At 50.0% G+C, this 16,952-nt stretch overlaps 3 protein-coding genes across 3 annotated transcripts; all 3 read left to right on the top strand.

Annotated features, from left to right (window-relative positions):
• The first annotated feature begins 2,767 nt into the window (after positions 1–2,767).
• Positions 2,768–3,864, top strand: LOC116788456 (inositol 1,4,5-trisphosphate receptor-interacting protein-like 1). The gene is given in 3 exon segments (XM_032691298.1): positions 2,768–3,025; positions 3,027–3,809; positions 3,811–3,864. Coding segments are annotated over 3 exon segments (1,074 nt in total). The 5' UTR covers positions 2,768–2,788.
• Positions 3,865–7,809: 3,945 nt separating this feature from the next.
• Positions 7,810–9,960, top strand: LOC116788384 (inositol 1,4,5-trisphosphate receptor-interacting protein-like 1). The gene is given in 3 exon segments (XM_032691178.1): positions 7,810–8,096; positions 8,393–8,894; positions 8,897–9,960. Coding segments are annotated over 3 exon segments (1,596 nt in total). The 5' UTR covers positions 7,810–8,051; the 3' UTR covers positions 9,946–9,960.
• Positions 9,961–13,522: 3,562 nt separating this feature from the next.
• On the top strand, positions 13,523–16,595 carry LOC116789039 (inositol 1,4,5-trisphosphate receptor-interacting protein-like 1). The gene is made up of 2 exons (XM_032692360.1): positions 13,523–13,568; positions 13,871–16,595. Exons 1-2 carry the CDS (start codon positions 13,524–13,526, stop codon positions 15,488–15,490), a joined length of 1,665 nt encoding a protein of 554 aa, XP_032548251.1. The 5' UTR covers position 13,523; the 3' UTR covers positions 15,491–16,595.
• The last annotated feature ends 357 nt before the right edge of the window (positions 16,596–16,952 follow it).

Genomic DNA, 16,952 nt, shown 5'->3' with positions numbered 1-16,952 from the left:
TTAAAGCAACCTGAGCAGGGGAGAGAGAGAAAGAACCCTTTCCAGACGCTTGGCTTGCCCAAATCACCCCTGCTGTGGAATAAAGGATGTCAGTTGCCCTCAGAGGACTGGAGGAGTTTCTTTCCTCCCCTCTGGCAGCTCTTCCTTTTGTAGGGGGATCCTTTCTCTTGTGTGGGTTGTGAGATCCTGGATCCCAATCTCACTGAATTATTGCTATGGGTGGGAACCAAGTCCCTGAGAGTATGTGTGTGCATGTGGGGAAGGGCTGGGCCTGGACCTGCAGCTCCCTGCTAAGGCCTGCACATCAGGCCTGTGCTGAGGGCACAGGGCAGAGCTGAAGGCCCCAAACATGCCTGTGTCGACAGTGGAAGGCTGGAACAGGCCACGATAGCAGTGGCAGCAAAGGCCAGACCCCTCCAGCACAAGGAGGAAGCCAAGCACACCCATGTGCTGCCAGGGAGATTTTGGGGGCACTACTGAGCCAGTCCCTGTGGAGGGATGGGCAGTTCCCAAGGACAAAGCAGAACCACACTGAGGTGTCCAGACTCTGTCAGGGTGGCAAAGCGGAATCCTGCAACCACTGTGGCCCTGCTGGAAATGATATCTCTTTTCCATATTTTCATGGTTTTATTTAACCTTTTAATCAGTTGTTTCAATTAATAGTACACAATGTGTAGAATCACTTTCTGCTTGCATCCAGCAGCATTGACATGAGCTGCTATTGTGGGAGCACAGCTTGGGAAAAACACTGAAACTTTCAGTTTCAGGGGGTGGCCTGGCTTTCACTTTTGATAAGGTAACTAATAGGGAGAGAAAGGTGGGTTGCTGAAGTTGGAAATCGAGATGCAGAATTTATGCACCACTAAGATATTTTACAGAAACAAGAAGGTAAAGAAGAGACTAACGGAGACTCGGGATATGTAACGGAAAGTCCGTACCGGGGCAAAAACAGAATAAAAAGATTAAAATAAGGACTTAATTCGCATGAACAGGGAGGAATTAATAACCAGTAGAGGAGAGATTACTCATCAATGAAAGGGAATTATGTCATTTAGAACCAATGGACATTCATTTCTTTCTTCCCTAAAATTAATAAAGAGTGTGAAAACCAGTTGCATTGGTGTCTGAATAGAGGCCGGGATTCTTTAGGAACATGGACACACTCAGGATTGTGAATAAAGTAATGCCTTGCTTTTTAACAGTAAAATGCAGTGTTAGAGGGTTTTATTGTCCCATGGATTCTGGAGGATTTTGGTGACAGCAGTACAGGTCTGATGAGAAGCGTTTGAGAGAACTGGGTGTGTTTCACATGAGGAAAAAGAAGTTCAGGGGGGACCTAATCGTTCTCCACAACAACCAGAAAGGAAGCAGTAGCCAGGTGTGGGATGGCTTGTTCTCTCAGGGAACAAGCACTGTGACAAGAGGAAAGGGCATCAAGTTGCGCCAGGGGAGATTTCGATTGGATCCTAGGACAACTTCCTTCACCAAAAAGCTTCTCAAGTTTGGGAACACAGTGCCCAGAGAAAAGGCTAAGTAACCATCCGTGGAGGCATTTAAAGGGTCTGTTGATGAGTCATTTGGGAACATGGTTTATTGGTGGAATAGGCAGTGTCAGGTTGGCAGTTGGACAAAAGATCTCCAAGGTCTTCTCCAACCTCTGTGACTCAGAGATTTAACTTCAGCTCAAGCAGTGTGGAGTCCGGGCTTGGACTCCAACACCCTCAAGGGTCCCTTCAAACATGGCTCTTCCATGTGACTGCCACTGAAGAACAGATGATAATAGACGCAAAAGAAAGGAGAATGGAAGTTCTTGGAAGAAGATTAACTCCAAGGCAGCCTTAAGCATCACATCAGGGCCACAGGAAGTTGCTGAGCCGGGGTGGGGACAAAGGGCAGGGCTGTCCTGGCTGTGATGTGATCTGGCTCTTGTTACATCACAGGCATTGTGTCACAGTGGGGGCAGCTAGAGATGGCCCCAGCAGGTAACGCTTGCCCCAGTGAGCCTGGACAAGTGGTGAGTGCACACACACAGGGGCGAGGCTGTGCTGGGCGAGGGCCGGGGCTGAAACGCTGCCCCTGGGGCTGGGTTGTCCCTCTGCATCCAGGGCCAATCCCTCACCAGAACACCTGGGCACCCAATGGTGCTACTGCTGCTGGGGCAGTGGGACAGGCCTTGCTGCCTGCCAGCTGCCCTGGAGCCCTCTTCTTCCTGCTCCACATCCCCGCTGCTCCCATTCGTACTCCCCTCCCCTCTACCTCCTTCCCTCCCTTTCAGCCCCACTCAAACCCTTCTCTCTCTCCTCCTGCAGGCCATGGCTGTGAAAATGTTTCTTTTTAAGCTTTTGCAAACCCTCATCCAGTACCCACAGATGGTGGGTGATGGGCTGGATGAGGTCACCCGTGTGCGCATGGAGCTGCGTGCAGAGCTCCTGGACAGAGAGATGACTCGGCTGCTGCAGGAACTGGAGCAGAGCAGCCTGGAGCGCAGTGTCAGGGCCTGGGGAGCCCTGCTCTGGGCTGCCTTGCAACAGGGGGACTTCTGGCTCTGGCTGGACTCCTGGGCCTCCTCTTGTGGCTGTGGTTTATCCGCAGCAGAAGGAGCCGCCAGCCAGCCAACAATGGCCGGGAGGAGGGGGCAGGAGATGGTGATGGTGGTGGAAATGAAGGGGAAGAAAACCGTGATGCCATTGTGTGGGAAGGAGAAGACCATGATGTTGAAATTGAAGTAGAAGAGGATGTTATTACCCACAGCCTGAGACAGCATTTAGAGGCGCATATAGAACACCTGATGGAAGGTAGCGAGATGACAAATTTCCTGATGGACAGTTTCATGATGTTCTTTGGACACCTCTTGTCAAACAGTTCATACCCAGTGCCGCAACGAGCCATTGGGGTGGGCAGTGCCTTTGAAGGTTGGAGTCCCCGGGAGGAGGATGTGGTGTACCGTGTCCTTGTACCTCTCACTCCTCCCCCAAGCCACACCTTCCATCTGGAGATGGACACCTCAGAGCAGTTGCCCGGTAGGAAACTTCTTCATCCGCATGGAGCCGGTGTGCACCTGCCCAAGGGAGCAGCAGGATGAGAACGTGCTGTGCTCCCTCCACCACCCAGAAGAAGAGCAGAGGAGGAATGAGGAGCCCAACTTCCTAAACACCCTCTGCACCGGCTCCTACCTGGATGTGGAGAAAACTGCCCGCTGGTTCTACCAGTTGGTGAGAGCGTCCTGGCCGGCTTTGCCTCAGTCACACAGTTGGCAATTAGTGCTGCTGCCCTCCAGCCGCTGCTGCAAATTCAAGGTGACCAGAGGCAGAGAGAGCCTGACGGTTGAGCTGCTCTTAGGAGTGCAAGTAGGCAATTCAGACATCTATGTGAGCAGCCAGCCTACAGAGGCCCTCTTCACCCCAAGCACAGTGTGGCCTGAGACCTACGCCGTGGCAGAGATGAAATTCTTCAGTCTCATTACCCGTCAGGCTCCACCTAACAGCTGGCACCTCAAGTGCCTGCATGTCTTGGCCCGAGCTCTTCTGGGCATAGGCTTCTCCACCTATACCCTGAAGACCATTGTGATGCACCTCCTGAACACTGTACCTCTGTCAGGCTGGCGCATGACGCATTTCCGGCAGCGGCTGGAGGATGCCATGCAGTACCTGCACGGCTCCCTGGAGGAGAAACGCCTTGACCACTTTGTTGTGGGCAACCGGACGTTTCCTCAGGAGATTCTCTTGCCCCCAGATGTCAAAACCGCCGAGCCACCCAACCTCTTCCATCGCCTGGCACAGGATCCGGCCGCCCACATGCAGGCAATGAACGAGTGCCGTGGAACTGGGACATCGGCTCTCAAGAATGCTGCACGACGGCCGTTGAAAGAAGTCTTCCTGCACACAGCTGTGCTTGGGGGGCTCACAGCTGGGCAAAGACGAGCACCTCCTACTGCAGGCAAAAAGTGAGGAGCATGTGGGACAGAGAGAGGGAAAGGAAAACCCTTTGCAGCAGCGCTCTGCCATCAGCATTCCCCTCTCAGCTGCCCACCACAGCCTCCAGTGATGACCAGGGGGGCTACAAAGATGACTTTCATCCTTCTTTGCCCTCCCACTCTCACGGCCATTGTGGCCATTTTAGATGGGCCAGGAATTCTTTCTGGTAGCTCCAGCTGCTCAGGGATCAAGTGATAGGCATCACCACAATTGCTGCTTGTGTTCGTGGTGGCCTGGCTGGAGAATCTGCTCATCCCAAACTATATCTCTCATTGATCCCTGAAGGGCCATCTTTAGGTCAAGGTTGCACTCACCCTGCTGGACCTGACCTGAAATTTTTTAGATAGAAATTTAAAAGTTTTTCATTAGTATATATATATTTAAAACTAATAGGACATAGAGATATTTACTATAGCACATAGATATATAATTTAATTAATATAACATTATTTGTATATAGAAGGATAGGACAAATAAATCTGGCCCCACTTTTTTTTAATAGATATATTTTAGGTAATATTACATATATCTCTGATATTTTTTATAGCACATAGATAATTAACTTGATATAGTAATATTTGTATATATTAATATAGCATTAATAAATCTCTCACAGTCTTTCTGCTTGTCCCCTTAAGGCACACCTTTAGGTCAGCATTGCACGAAGTCTGTCATCCCCAGACACAGCTGGAGCTGACCTTAATCTTTTAATATATAACTACATAATTTTTAATTTAATGCATACTTATATTTTATAGGTAGTTCACTTGATATAATATTAGTATTACATCAATATAGCACCAATAGATCTCCCACTCTTTGTTTCAACACATATTAACACTCTGTAGACACTGTATTTAGGACTGGCAATCCAGAAATCGCTTTCCCCTTGCTTTAATAAAGAAAGCTATTCCAGAATCTGGATCGTGCAAGTTTGTGTAGAACTCAACCAGGCCCAGAGGCTTGGTAAATCCCACCAGTTGTGACTCTGTCCTCATGAACAGTCATATTGACCTCAAGCAAACTGAGAGTGCTGAATGGCTTCTTGTGGCAGAGGAAGAATCAGACTGGGAGAAATACCAGGCGTGGAGAAAAATATATGAAAACTAAAAGGGACATTCTTATGATGAATTGGACATTCACCGGACGGACAGTTTTTCCCTCAGTTTCACCCCAGTTTATTGTTGTACTGTTGTGAAGTTCTGTGTACCCCAGTTTATTGTTGAAAATTTTATACCCTCCATATTGTCTTCTTCTCCCCTCACACTTTTCCCGCCGAAACTTGTTTGTTCTCCCCTGCTTTCCCGCTCCTCTGCCTCTGATTGGCCGCAGTTTGCTGCAGTGCAGAGAGAGCTCCCATTGGCCCTTTCCCCTGGAGACCCGAAGTTACCACCCATCTTTCCCTGTTCTCCCAATCCCTGCTTCCCCTGAGCTGCCTGTCTTTTACTCCTCCCTCAGCCTGAGTCCACCCCCTGAACCTACCCTATTGAAGTCACTGTCACCCCTAATAAAATCGGCATTGCTTCCCTCACCTCAACTGTGTCCCGAACCTTATTGCAGTGCCCGGTCCCATTACCCTCTACCCCCACGAACCGTAGCACACACCAGTTGTGAGTCTGTGCTCATGAACAGTCACACTGAGCTCAAGCAAACTGAGAGTGCAGAATGGCTTCTCATCCCAAATTAGGCCTCCTGCCACCCAGCCCCTCTGCTCATCGAATCACAGAATGCCTTGGGCAGGAAGGGACCTTAAAATTCATCTGGTTCCAACCCCTCTGCCATAGGAAGGGACACTTTTTGTCAGAGCAGGATTCTCCAAGACCCAGCCCACCAGGCCTTTAACAATCCCAGACCTTTTCTCTGCTCTTCTCCTTCCCTCTCAGAGATTGGGCATTTTGCACCAGGCGCCTCAAGAGAGCAGAGCGATCCTTTCCAAGAGGAGCTCTGTTCAGGGTAGAAACGCAGCCACCACTGGCCTCTCGCTGGAGCCAGAGATTTAGGGATCCCACTCTGCTCCTGCAGAGGCACAACAAGTGAAGGGCTGGAGAGCTGCTTGCCCTCTGCAGAACATCCATCTTCCCTGTCTCTAGTTGCTTCCTTGTCTTCTTAAAGCAACCTGAGCAGGGGAAGAGAGAGAAAGAACCCTTTCCAGACGCTTGGCTTGCCCAAATCCCCCCCACTGTGGAATAAAGGATGTCAGTTGCCCTCAAAGGACTGGAGGAGTTTCTTTCCTCCCCTCTGGCAGCTCTTCCTTTTGTAGGGGGATCCTTTCTCTTGTGTGGGTTGTGAGATCCTGGATCCCAATCTCACTGAATTATTGCTATGGGTGGAACCAAGTCCCTGAGAGTGTGTGTGTGCATGTGGGGAAGGGCTGGGCCTGGACCTGCAGCTCCCTGCTAAGGCCTGCACATCAGGCCTGTGCTGAGGGCACAGGGCAGAGCTGAAGGCCCCAAACATGCCTGTGTCGACAGTGGAAGGCTGGAACAGGCCACGATAGCAGTGGCAGCAAAGACCAGACCCCTCCAGCACAAGGAGGAAGCCAAGCACACCCATGTGCTGCCAGGGAGATTTTGGGGGCACTACTGAGCCAGTCCCTGTGGAGGGATGGGCAGTTCCCAAGGACAAAGCAGAACCACACTGAGGTGTCCAGACTCTGTCAGGGTGGCAAAGCGGAATCCTGCAACCACTGTGGCCCTGCTGGAAATGATATCTCTTTTCCAATATTTTCATGGTTTTATTTAACCTTTTAATCAGTTGTTTCAATTAATAGTACACAATGTGTAGAATCACTTTCTGCTTGCATCCAGCAGCATTTGACATGAGCTGCTATTGTGGGAGCACAGCTTGGGAAAACACTGAAACTTTCAGTTTCAGGGGGTGGCCTGGCTTTCACTTTTGATAAGGTAACTAATAGGGAGAGAAAGGTGGGTTGCTGAAGTTGGAAATCGAGATGCAGAATTTATGCACCACTAGGATATTTTACAGAAACCAGAAGGTAAAGAAGAGACTAACGGAGACTCGGGATATGTAATGGAAAGTCCGTACCGGGGCAAAAACAGAATAAAAAGATTAAAAATAAGGACTTAAATCGCATGAACAGGGAGGAATTAATAACCAGTAGAGGAGAGATTACTCATCAATGAAAGGGAATTATGTCATTTAGAACCAATGGACATTCATTTCTTTCTTCCCTAAAAATTAATAAAGAGGTGAAAACCAGTTGCATTGGTGTCTGGGTAGAGGCCGGGATTCTTTAGGACATGGACACACTCAGGATTGTGAATAAAGTAATGCCTTGCTTTTTAACAGTAAAACGCAGTGTTAGAGGGTTTTATTGTCCCATGGATTCTGGAGGATTTTTGGTGACAGCAGTACAGGTCTGATGAGAAGCGTTTGAGAGAACTGGGTGTGTTTCGCATGAGGAAAAAGAAGTTCAGGGGGGACCTAATCGTTCTCCACAACAACCAGAAAGGAAGCAGTAGCCAGGTGTGGGATGGCTTGTTCTCTCAGGGAACAAGCACTGTGACAAGAGGAAAGGGCATCAAGTTGCACCAGGGGAGATTTCGATTGGATCCTAGGACAACTTGCTTCACCAAAAAGCTTCTCAAGTTTGGGAACACAGTGCCCAGAGAAAAGGCTAAGTAACCATCCGTGGAGGCATTTAAAAGACCTGTTGATGAGTCATTTGGGAACATGGTTTATTGGTGGAATAGGCAGTGTAAGGTTGGCAGTTGGACAAAAGATCTCCAAGGTCTTCTCCAACCTCTGTGACTCAGAGATTTAACTTCAGCTCAAGCAGTGTGGAGTCCGGGCTTGGACCCCAACACCCTCAAGGGTCCCTTCAAACATGGCTCTTCCATGTGACTGCCAGTGAAGAACAGATGATAATAGACGCAAAAGAAAGGAGAATGGAAGTTCTTGGAAGAAGATTAACTCCAAGGCAGCCTTAAGAATTACACCAGGGCCACTGGAAGTTGCTGAGCCGGGGTGGGGACAAAGGGCGGGGCTGTCCTGGCTGTGATGTGATCTGGCTCTTGTGACATCACAGGCATTGTGTCACAGTGGGGGCAGCTAGAGATGGCCCCAGCAGGTAACGCTGCCCCAGTTGAGCCTGGACAAGTGGTGAGTGCACACACGCAGGGGCGAGGCTGCGCTGGGCGAGGGCCGGGGCCGAAACGCTGCCCCTGGGGCTGGGTTGTCCCTCTGCATCCAGGGCCAATCCCTCACCAGAACACCTGGGGCACCCAATGGTGCTACTGCTGCTGGGGCAGTGGGACAGGCCTTGCTGCCTGCCAGCTGCCCTGGAGCCCTCTTCTTCCTGCTCCACATCCCTGCTGCTCCCATTCGTACTCCCCTCCCCTCTACCTCCTTCCCTCCCTTTCAGCCCCGCTCAACCCCTTCTCTCTCTCCTCCTGCAGGCCATGGCTGCGAAAATGTTTCTTTTTAAGCTTTTGCAAACCCTCATCCAGTACCCACAGATGGTGGGTGATGGTCTGGATGAGGTCACCCGTGTGCGCATGGAGCTGCGTGCAGAGCTCCTGGACAGAGAGATGACTCGGCTGCTGCAGGAACTGGAGCAGAGCAGCCTGGAGCGCAGTGTCAGGGCCTGGGGAGCCCTGCTCTGGGCTGCCTTGCAACAGGGGGACTTCTGGGCTCTGGCTGGACTCCTGGGCCTCCTCTTGTGGCTGTGGTTTATCCGCAGCAGAAGGAGTCGCCAGCCAGCCAACAATGGCCGGGAGGAGGGGGCAGGAGATGGCGATGGTGGTGGAAATGAAGGGGAAGAAAACCGTGATGCCATTGTGTGGGAAGGAGAAGACCATGATGTTGAAATTGAAGCAGAAGAGGATGTTATTACCCACAGCCTGAGACAGCATTTAGAGGCGCATATAGAACACCTGATGGAAGGTAGCGCGATGACAATTTCCTGATGGACAGTTTCATGATGTTCTTAGGACACCTCTTGTCAAACAGTTCATACCCAGTGCCGCAACGAGCCATTGGGGTGGGCAGTGCCTTTGAAGGTTGGAGTCCCCGGGAGGAGGATGTGGTGTACCGTGTCCTTGTACCTCTCACTCCTCCCCCAAGCCACACCTTCCATCTGGAGATGGACACCTCAGGGCAGTTGCCCGGTAGGAACTTCTTCATCCGCATGGAGCCGGTGTGCACCTGCCCAAGGGAGCAGCAGGATGAGAACGTGCTGTGCTCCCTCCACCACCCAGAAGAAGAGCAGAGGAGGAATGAGGAGCCCAACTTCCTAAACACCCTCTGCACCGGCTCCTACCTGGATGTGGAGAAAACTGCCCGCTGGTTCTACCAGTTGGTGAGAGCGTCCTGGCCGGCTTTGCCTCAGTCACACAGTTGGCAATTAGTGCTGCTGCCCTCCAGCCGCTGCTGCAAATTCAAGGTGACCAGAGGCAGAGAGAGCCTGACGGTTGAGCTGCTCTTAGGAGTGCAAGTAGGCAATTCAGACATCTATGTGAGCAGCCAGCCTACAGAGGCCCTCTTCACCCCAAGCACAATGTGGCCTGAGACCTACGCCGTGGCAGAGATGAAATTCTTCAGTCTCATTACCCGTCAGGCTCCACCTAACAGCTGGCACCTCAAGTGCCTGCATGTCTTGGCCCGAGCTCTTCTGGGCATAGGCTTCTCCACCTATACCCTGAAGACCATTGTGATGCACCTCCTGAACACCGTACCTCTGTCAGGCTGGCGCATGACGCATTTCCGGCAGCGGCTGGAGGATGCCATGCAGTACCTGCACGGCTCCCTGGAGGAGAAACGCCTTGACCACTTTGTTGTGGGCAACCGGACGTTTCCTCAGGAGATTCTCTTGCCCCCAGATGTCAAAACCGCCGAGCCACCCAACCTCTTCCATCGCCTGGCACAGGATCCGGCCGCCCACACGCAGGCAATGAACGAGTGCCGTGAACTGGGACATCGGCTCTCAAGAATGCTGCACGACGGCCGTTGAAAGAAGTCTTCCTGCACACAGCTGTGGTTGGGGGGCTCACAGCTGGGCAAAGACGAGCACCTCCTACTGCAGGCAAAAAGTGAGGAGCATGTGGGACAGAGAGAGGGAAAGGAAAACCCTTTGCAGCAGCGCTCTGCCATCAGCATTCCCCTCTCAGCTGCCCACCACAGCCTGCAGTGATGACCAGGGGGGCTACAAAGATGACTTTCATCCTCCTTTGCCCTCCCACTCTCACGGCCATTGTGGCCATTTTAGATGGGCCCAGGAATTCTTTCTGGCAGCTGTGGCTGCTCAGGGATCAAGTGATAGGCATCACCACAATTGCTGCTTGTGTTCGTGGTGGCCTGGCTGGAGAATCTGCTCATCCCAAACTATATCTCTCATTGATCCCTGAAGGGCCATCTTTAGGTCAAGGTTGCACTCACCCTGCTGGACCTGACCTGAAATTTTTTAGATAGAAATTTAAAAGTTTTTCATTAGTATATATATATTTAAAACTAATAGGACATAGAGATATTTACTATAGCACATAGATATATAATTTAATTAATATAACATTATTTGTATATAGAAGGATAGGACAAATAAATCTGGTCCCACTTTTTTTTAATAGATTTATTTTAGGTAATATTACATATATCTCTTGATATTTTTTATAGCACATAGATAATTAACTTGATATAGTAATATTTGTATATATTAATATAGCATTAATAAATCTCTCACAGTCTTTCTGCTTGTCCCCTTAAGGCACACCTTTAGGTCAGCATTGCACGAAGTCTGTCATCCCCAGACACAGCTGGAGCTGACCTTAATCTTTTAATATATAACTACATAATTTTTAATTTAATGCATACTTATATTTTATAGGTAGTTCACTTGATATAATATTAGTATTACATCAATATAGCACCAATAGATCTCCCACTCTTTGTTTCAACACATATTAACACTCTGTAGACACTGTATTTAGGACTGGCAATCCAGAAATCGCTTTCCCCTTGCTTTAATAAAGAAAGCTATTCCAGAATCTGGATCGTGCAAGTTTGTGTAGAACTCAACCAGGCCCAGAGGCTTGGTAAATCCCACCAGTTGTGACTCTGTCCTCATGAACAGTCATATTGACCTCAAGCAAACTGAGAGTGCTGAATGGCTTCTTGTGGCAGAGGAAGAATCAGACTGGGAGAAATACCAGGCGTGGAGAAAAATATATGAAAACTAAAAGGGACATTCTTATGATGAATTGGACATTCACCGGACGGACAGTTTTCCCCTCAGTTTCACCCCAGTTTATTGTTGTACTGTTGTGAAGTTCTGTGTACCCCAGTTTATTGTTGAAAATTTTATACCCTCCATATTGTCTTCTTCTCCCCTCACACTTTTCCCGCCGAAACTTGTTTGTTCTCCCCTGCTTTCCCGCTCCTCTGCCTCTGATTGGCCGCAGTTTGCTGCAGTGCAGAGAGAGCTCCCATTGGCCCTTTCCCCTGGAGACCCGAAGTTACCACCCATCTTTCCCTGTTCTCCCAATCCCTGCTTCCCCTGAGCTGCCTGTCTTTTACTCCTCCCTCAGCCTGAGTCCACCCCCTGAACCTACCCTATTGAAGTCACTGTCACCCCTAATAAAATCGGCATTGCTTCCCTCACCTCAACTGTGTCCCGAACCTTATTGCAGTGCCCGGTCCCATTACCCTCTACCCCCACGAACCGTAGCACACACCAGTTGTGAGTCTGTGCTCATGAACAGTCACACTGAGCTCAAGCAAACTGAGAGTGCAGAATGGCTTCTCATCCCAAATTAGGCCTCCTGCCACCCAGCCCCTCTGCTCATCGAATCACAGAATGCCTTGAGCAGGAAGGGACCTTAAAATTCATCTGGTTCCAACCCCTCTGCCATAGGAAGGGACACTTTTTGTCAGAGCAGGATTCTCCAAGACCCAGCCCACCAGGCCTTTAACAATCCCAGACCTTTTCTCTGCTCTTCTCCTTCCCTCTCAGAGATTGGGCATTTTGCACCAGGCGCCTCAAGAGAGCAGAGCGATCCTTTCCAAGGGGAGCTCTGTTCAGGGTAGAAACGCAGCCACCACTGGCCTCTCGCTGGAGCCAGAGATTTAGGGATCCCACTCTGCTCCTGCAGAGGCACAACAAGTGAAGGGCTGGAGAGCTGCTTGCCCTCTGCAGAACGTCCATCTTACCTTCTCTCTAGTAGCTTTCTCATGTTTTTAAAGCAACCTGAGCAGGGGAGAGAGAGAAAGAACCCTTTCCAGACGCTTGGCTTGCCCAAATCCCCCCCACTGTGGAATAAAGGATGTCAGTTGCCCTCAAAAGACTGGAGGAGTTTCTTTCCTCCCCTCTGGCAGCTCTTCCTTTTGTAGGGGGATCGTTTCTCTTGTGTGGAGAATCTGGATCCCAATCTCACTGAATTATTGCTATGGGTGGGAACCAAGTCCCTGGGAGTGTGTGTGTGCATGTGGGGAAGAAGGGCTGGGCCTGGACCTGCAGCTCCCTGCTAAGGCCTGCACATCAGGCCTGTGCTGAGGGCACAGGGCAGAGCTGAAGGCCCCAAACATGCCTGTGTCGACAGTGGAAGGCTTGTAACAGAGGGGAATTAATAATCAATAGATCCGTGACTACTCCTTAATGAAAGGGAATCATATCATTTAGAACCAGTGAACATTCATTTCTTCCTTTCCTAAAAATTAATAAAGAGGTGAAAAACAGTTGCATTGGTGTCTAGGTAGAGGCCGGTATTCTTTAGGGCATAGAGACACCCAGGATTGTGAATAAAGTAATGCCTTGCTTTTTAACAGGAAAAATGCAGTGTTAGAGGGTTTTATTGTCCCATGGATTCTGGAGGATTTTTGGTGACAGCAGTACAGGTCTGACGAGAAGCGTTTGAGAGAACTGGGTGTGTTTAGCATGAGGAAAAAGGACACTGAGGGGGGACCTAATGGACCTCTACAACCACTGGAAAGGAAGCTGTGGCCAGGTGGGGGATGGTTTGTTCTCTCAGGGAACAAGCACTGCGACAATAGGAAAGGGCATCAAGTTGCGCCAGGGGAGATTTCGATTGGACCATAGGAAAAAATTCCTTCACCAAAAATCCGACCAATTTTGGAAAAAGACTTCCCAGGGAAAGGGCTGATTCACCATCCTTGGAGGCATTTAAAGGGTCTGTTGATGCGTCATTTGGGAACATCGTTTATTGTTGGAATAGGCAGTGTAAGGTTGGCAGTTGGACAAAAGATCTCCAAGGTCTTCTCCAACCTCTGTGACTCAGAGATTTAACTTCAGCTCAAGCAGTGTGGAGTCCGGGCTTGGACTCCAACACCCTCAAGGGTCCCTTCAAACATGGCTCTTCCATGTGACTGCCAGTGAAGAACACATGATAATAAATCCAAAAGAATGAAGAATGGAAGTTCTTGGAAGAAGATTAACTCCAAGGCAGCCTTAAGCATTACACCAGGGCCACTGGAAGTTGCTGAGGTGGAGTGGGGACAAAGGGCAGGGCTGTCCTGGCTGTGATGTGATCTGGCTCTTGTGACATCACAGGCATTGTGTCACAGTGGGGGCAGCTAGAGATGTCCCCAGCAGGTAACGCTGCCCCAGTTGAGCCTGGACAAGTGGTGAGTGCACACACACAGGGGCGAGGCTGCGCTGGGCGAGGGCGGGAGCCAAAACGCTGCCCCTGGGGCTGGGTTGTCCCTCTGCATCCAGGGCCAATCCCTTGCCAGAACACCTGGGGCACCCAATGGTGCTGCAGCTGCTGCTGCTGGGGCAGTGGGACAGGCCTTGCTGCCTGCCAGCTGCCCTGGAGCCCTGTCCTTCCTCCTCAACATCCCTGCAGCTCCCATCCACACTCCCCTCCCCTCTACCTCCTTGCCTCCCTTTCAGCCCCACTCAAACCCTTCTCTCTCTCCTCCTGCAGGCCATGGCTGCAAAAATGTTTCTTTTTGTGCTTTTGCAAACCCTCATCCAGTACCCACAGATGGTGGGTGATGGTCTGGATGAGGTCACCCGTGTGCGCATGGAGCTGCGTGCAGAGCTCCTGGACAGAGAGATGACTCGGCTGCTGCAGGAGCTGGAGCAGAGCAGCCTGGAGCGCAGTGTCAGGGCCTGGGGAGCCCTGCTCTGGGCTGCCTTGCAACAGGGGGACTTCTGGACTCTGGCTGGACTCCTGGGCCTTCTCTTGTGGCTGTGGTTTATCCACAGCAGAAGGAGCCGGCAGCCAGCGAACAATGGCCGGGAGGAGGAGGAGGAGGAAGGAGATAATGTTGTGATTGTGCAGCAAGAAGACAATGAGGATAGGAATGAAGTCAGAAATGTTGGTGAAAATGAAGAAGAAGCCGGCAATGATGGTGCCATTGCAGAAAATGGCAATGATGATGGAAATGCAGTGGAAGAAGAAGATGATGCTGAAAATGACATTGGAAGGATTTTAGAGGGGCAAATACAGTGGCCTATTCAGGACCTGGAAAGAGGTTGCGAGATGACATCTGACATAATGGACATTTTCATATCTGTCTTTGGACACCTCTTGTTAAACAGTTCATACCCAGTACTGCAACGAGCCATCGGGGTGGGCAGTGCCTTTGAAGGCTGGAGTCCCCGGGAGGAGGATGTGGTGTACCGTGTCCTTGTACCCCTCACTTCTCCTCCGGGGCACACCTTCCATCTGGAGATGGACACTTCAGGGCACATACCCGGCAGGAACTTCTTCATCCGTGTGGAGCCAGTGTGCACCTGCCCAAGGGAGCAGCAGGATGAGAACGTGCTGTGCTCCCTCCACCACCCAGAAGAAGAGCAGAGGAGGAATGAGGAGCCCAACTTCCTAAACACCCTCTGCACCGGCTCCTACCTGGATGTGGAAAAAACTGCCCGCTGGTTCTACCAGTTGGTGAGAGCGGCCTGGGTGATTTTGCCTCACTCCCAAAGTTGGCAACTAGTGTTGCTGCCCTCCAGCCGCTGCTGCAAATTCAAGGTGACCAGAGGCACACAAAGGTTCACGGTTGAGATCCTTTTTGGGGTGCAGCAAGGAGTCTCAGATATCTATGTGAGCAGCCAGCCTACAGAGGCCCTCTTCACCCCAAGCACAATGTGGCCTGAGACCTACGCCGTGGCAGAGATGAAGTTCTTCAGGCACATTGCCAAGCAGGCTCCACCTGACAGCTGGCACCTCAAATGCCTGCAGGTCTTGGCCCGTGCTGTGGTGGGCATTGGCTTCTCTACTTATATGATGAAGACCATTGTGATGCACCTCCTGAACACCATACCCATGTCACGGTGGGGCAGCAGGTATATTCTGCTTCAGTTGGAGGATAGCATAGAGTACCTGCGTTTCTCCTTACTGGAGAAACGCCTTGACCACTTTATTGTGGGCAACCAGAGGGTTCCTGAGGTGATCAGCTTGCCCCCGGAAGTCCAAACGGCCGAGCCCCTCAACCTCTTCTATCACCTGGCGCAGAATCCGGTCGCCCACACCCAGGCAATAAGCGAGTACCGTAATCTGCGATACCGGCTCAAAATAATGTTGCTAGAAGGCCACTGAAAGAAGTCTTCCTTCACACAGCTGTGCTTGGGGGGCTCACAGCTGGTCCAAGACAACCACTTCAAACCACAGGAAAAAAGAGAGGAGGATGTGGACAGAGAGAGGGAAGGGAAAACCCTGTGCAGCAGCGCTCTGCCATCAGCATTCCCCTCTCAGCAGTCTGCCCTGCACAGCATCCAGTGATGATCAGGGGGGCTACAAAGATGACTTTCATCCTCCTTTCCCCTCACACTCTCATGGCCATTGTGACCATTTTAGATAGGCCCAGGAATTCTTTCTGGCAGCTCCAGCTGCTCAGGGATCAAGTGAGAGGCATCGCTTATATTCCTAACCTGTATCTCTCCTTGTTCCCTGAAGGGACATCATTTTGCCTACTCTTTTGGTCCTGACCAGAAATCTTTCATATATAAATATATATTTTTATTTAATATAGAGATTTTAATTAATACAACATAGAAAAATATATTTATTATAGTGCACATACATATAATTTATTTAAATAATAATTTTTAATATATAAATACAGCACAGATAAATCTCTCACAGTGTCTCCTATTGTGCCCTTATGGAACACCTTTAGGTCAGCATTGCACCAAGACTATCTTTCTCAGACTGTGTTTTAGCTGACCTTAATTTTTTTACATATAAATATATTATTTTTAATCTTTATATCTTTTTATAACATATCTATTTATAATATGTATAATATATATTTTAGGTAATTTATTCTATATAATACTATTTTTTATATAAATGTAGCACCAATAGTTCTCTCCTCATTATTCCCGTTGCATATTAACTCCCTGTAGTCACTGCATTTAGGGCTGGCAGTCTAGAAACTGCTTTCCCCTTGCTTCAATAAAGAAAGCTATTCCAGAATCTGGATCGTGCAAGTTTGTGTGGAACACAACCAGGCCCAGAGGCTTGGTAAATCACACCAGTTGTGAGTCTGTGCTCGTGAACAGTCGCATTGAGCTCGGCCAAACTGAGAGTGCTGAATGGCTTCTCATCCCAAATTAGGCCTCCTGCCACCCGGCCTCTCTGCTCATCGAATCACAGAATGCTTTGGGCTGGAAGGGACCTTAAAATTCATCTGCTTCCAACCCCCCTGCCAAGAGAAGGGACACCTTCCAGTAGACCAGGTTTCTCCAAACCCCATCCCATCAGGCCTTTAACAGTCCCAGGGCTGGGGCATTCACAGCTTCTGGGGGCAACCTGTGCCACTGCCTCACCACCCGGACACTCAAGAGTTTCTTCCTAATATCTAAACTGAGCCTGCCCTTTTAATTTTAAAACCACTCCCTCTTGTCTCCCACAACATGCCCTTGCAAATAGTCTGTCCTCATCTCTCTTGTAGGCTCCTTTCAGGTACTGGAAGGCTGCAATTAGGTCAACCCAAAGCCTTCTCTTTTTCAGGCTGAACAGCCCTAATTCTCTCATCCTTTTCTCACTGGGGAGGTGC

Source organism: Chiroxiphia lanceolata, chromosome 6 (assembly GCF_009829145.1).
Source record: "Chiroxiphia lanceolata isolate bChiLan1 chromosome 6, bChiLan1.pri, whole genome shotgun sequence".
NCBI lineage: Eukaryota > Metazoa > Chordata > Aves > Passeriformes > Pipridae > Chiroxiphia > Chiroxiphia lanceolata.
Note: the sequence above shows the minus strand (reverse complement) of the source record. Positions and strands in the feature narration are given on the sequence as shown.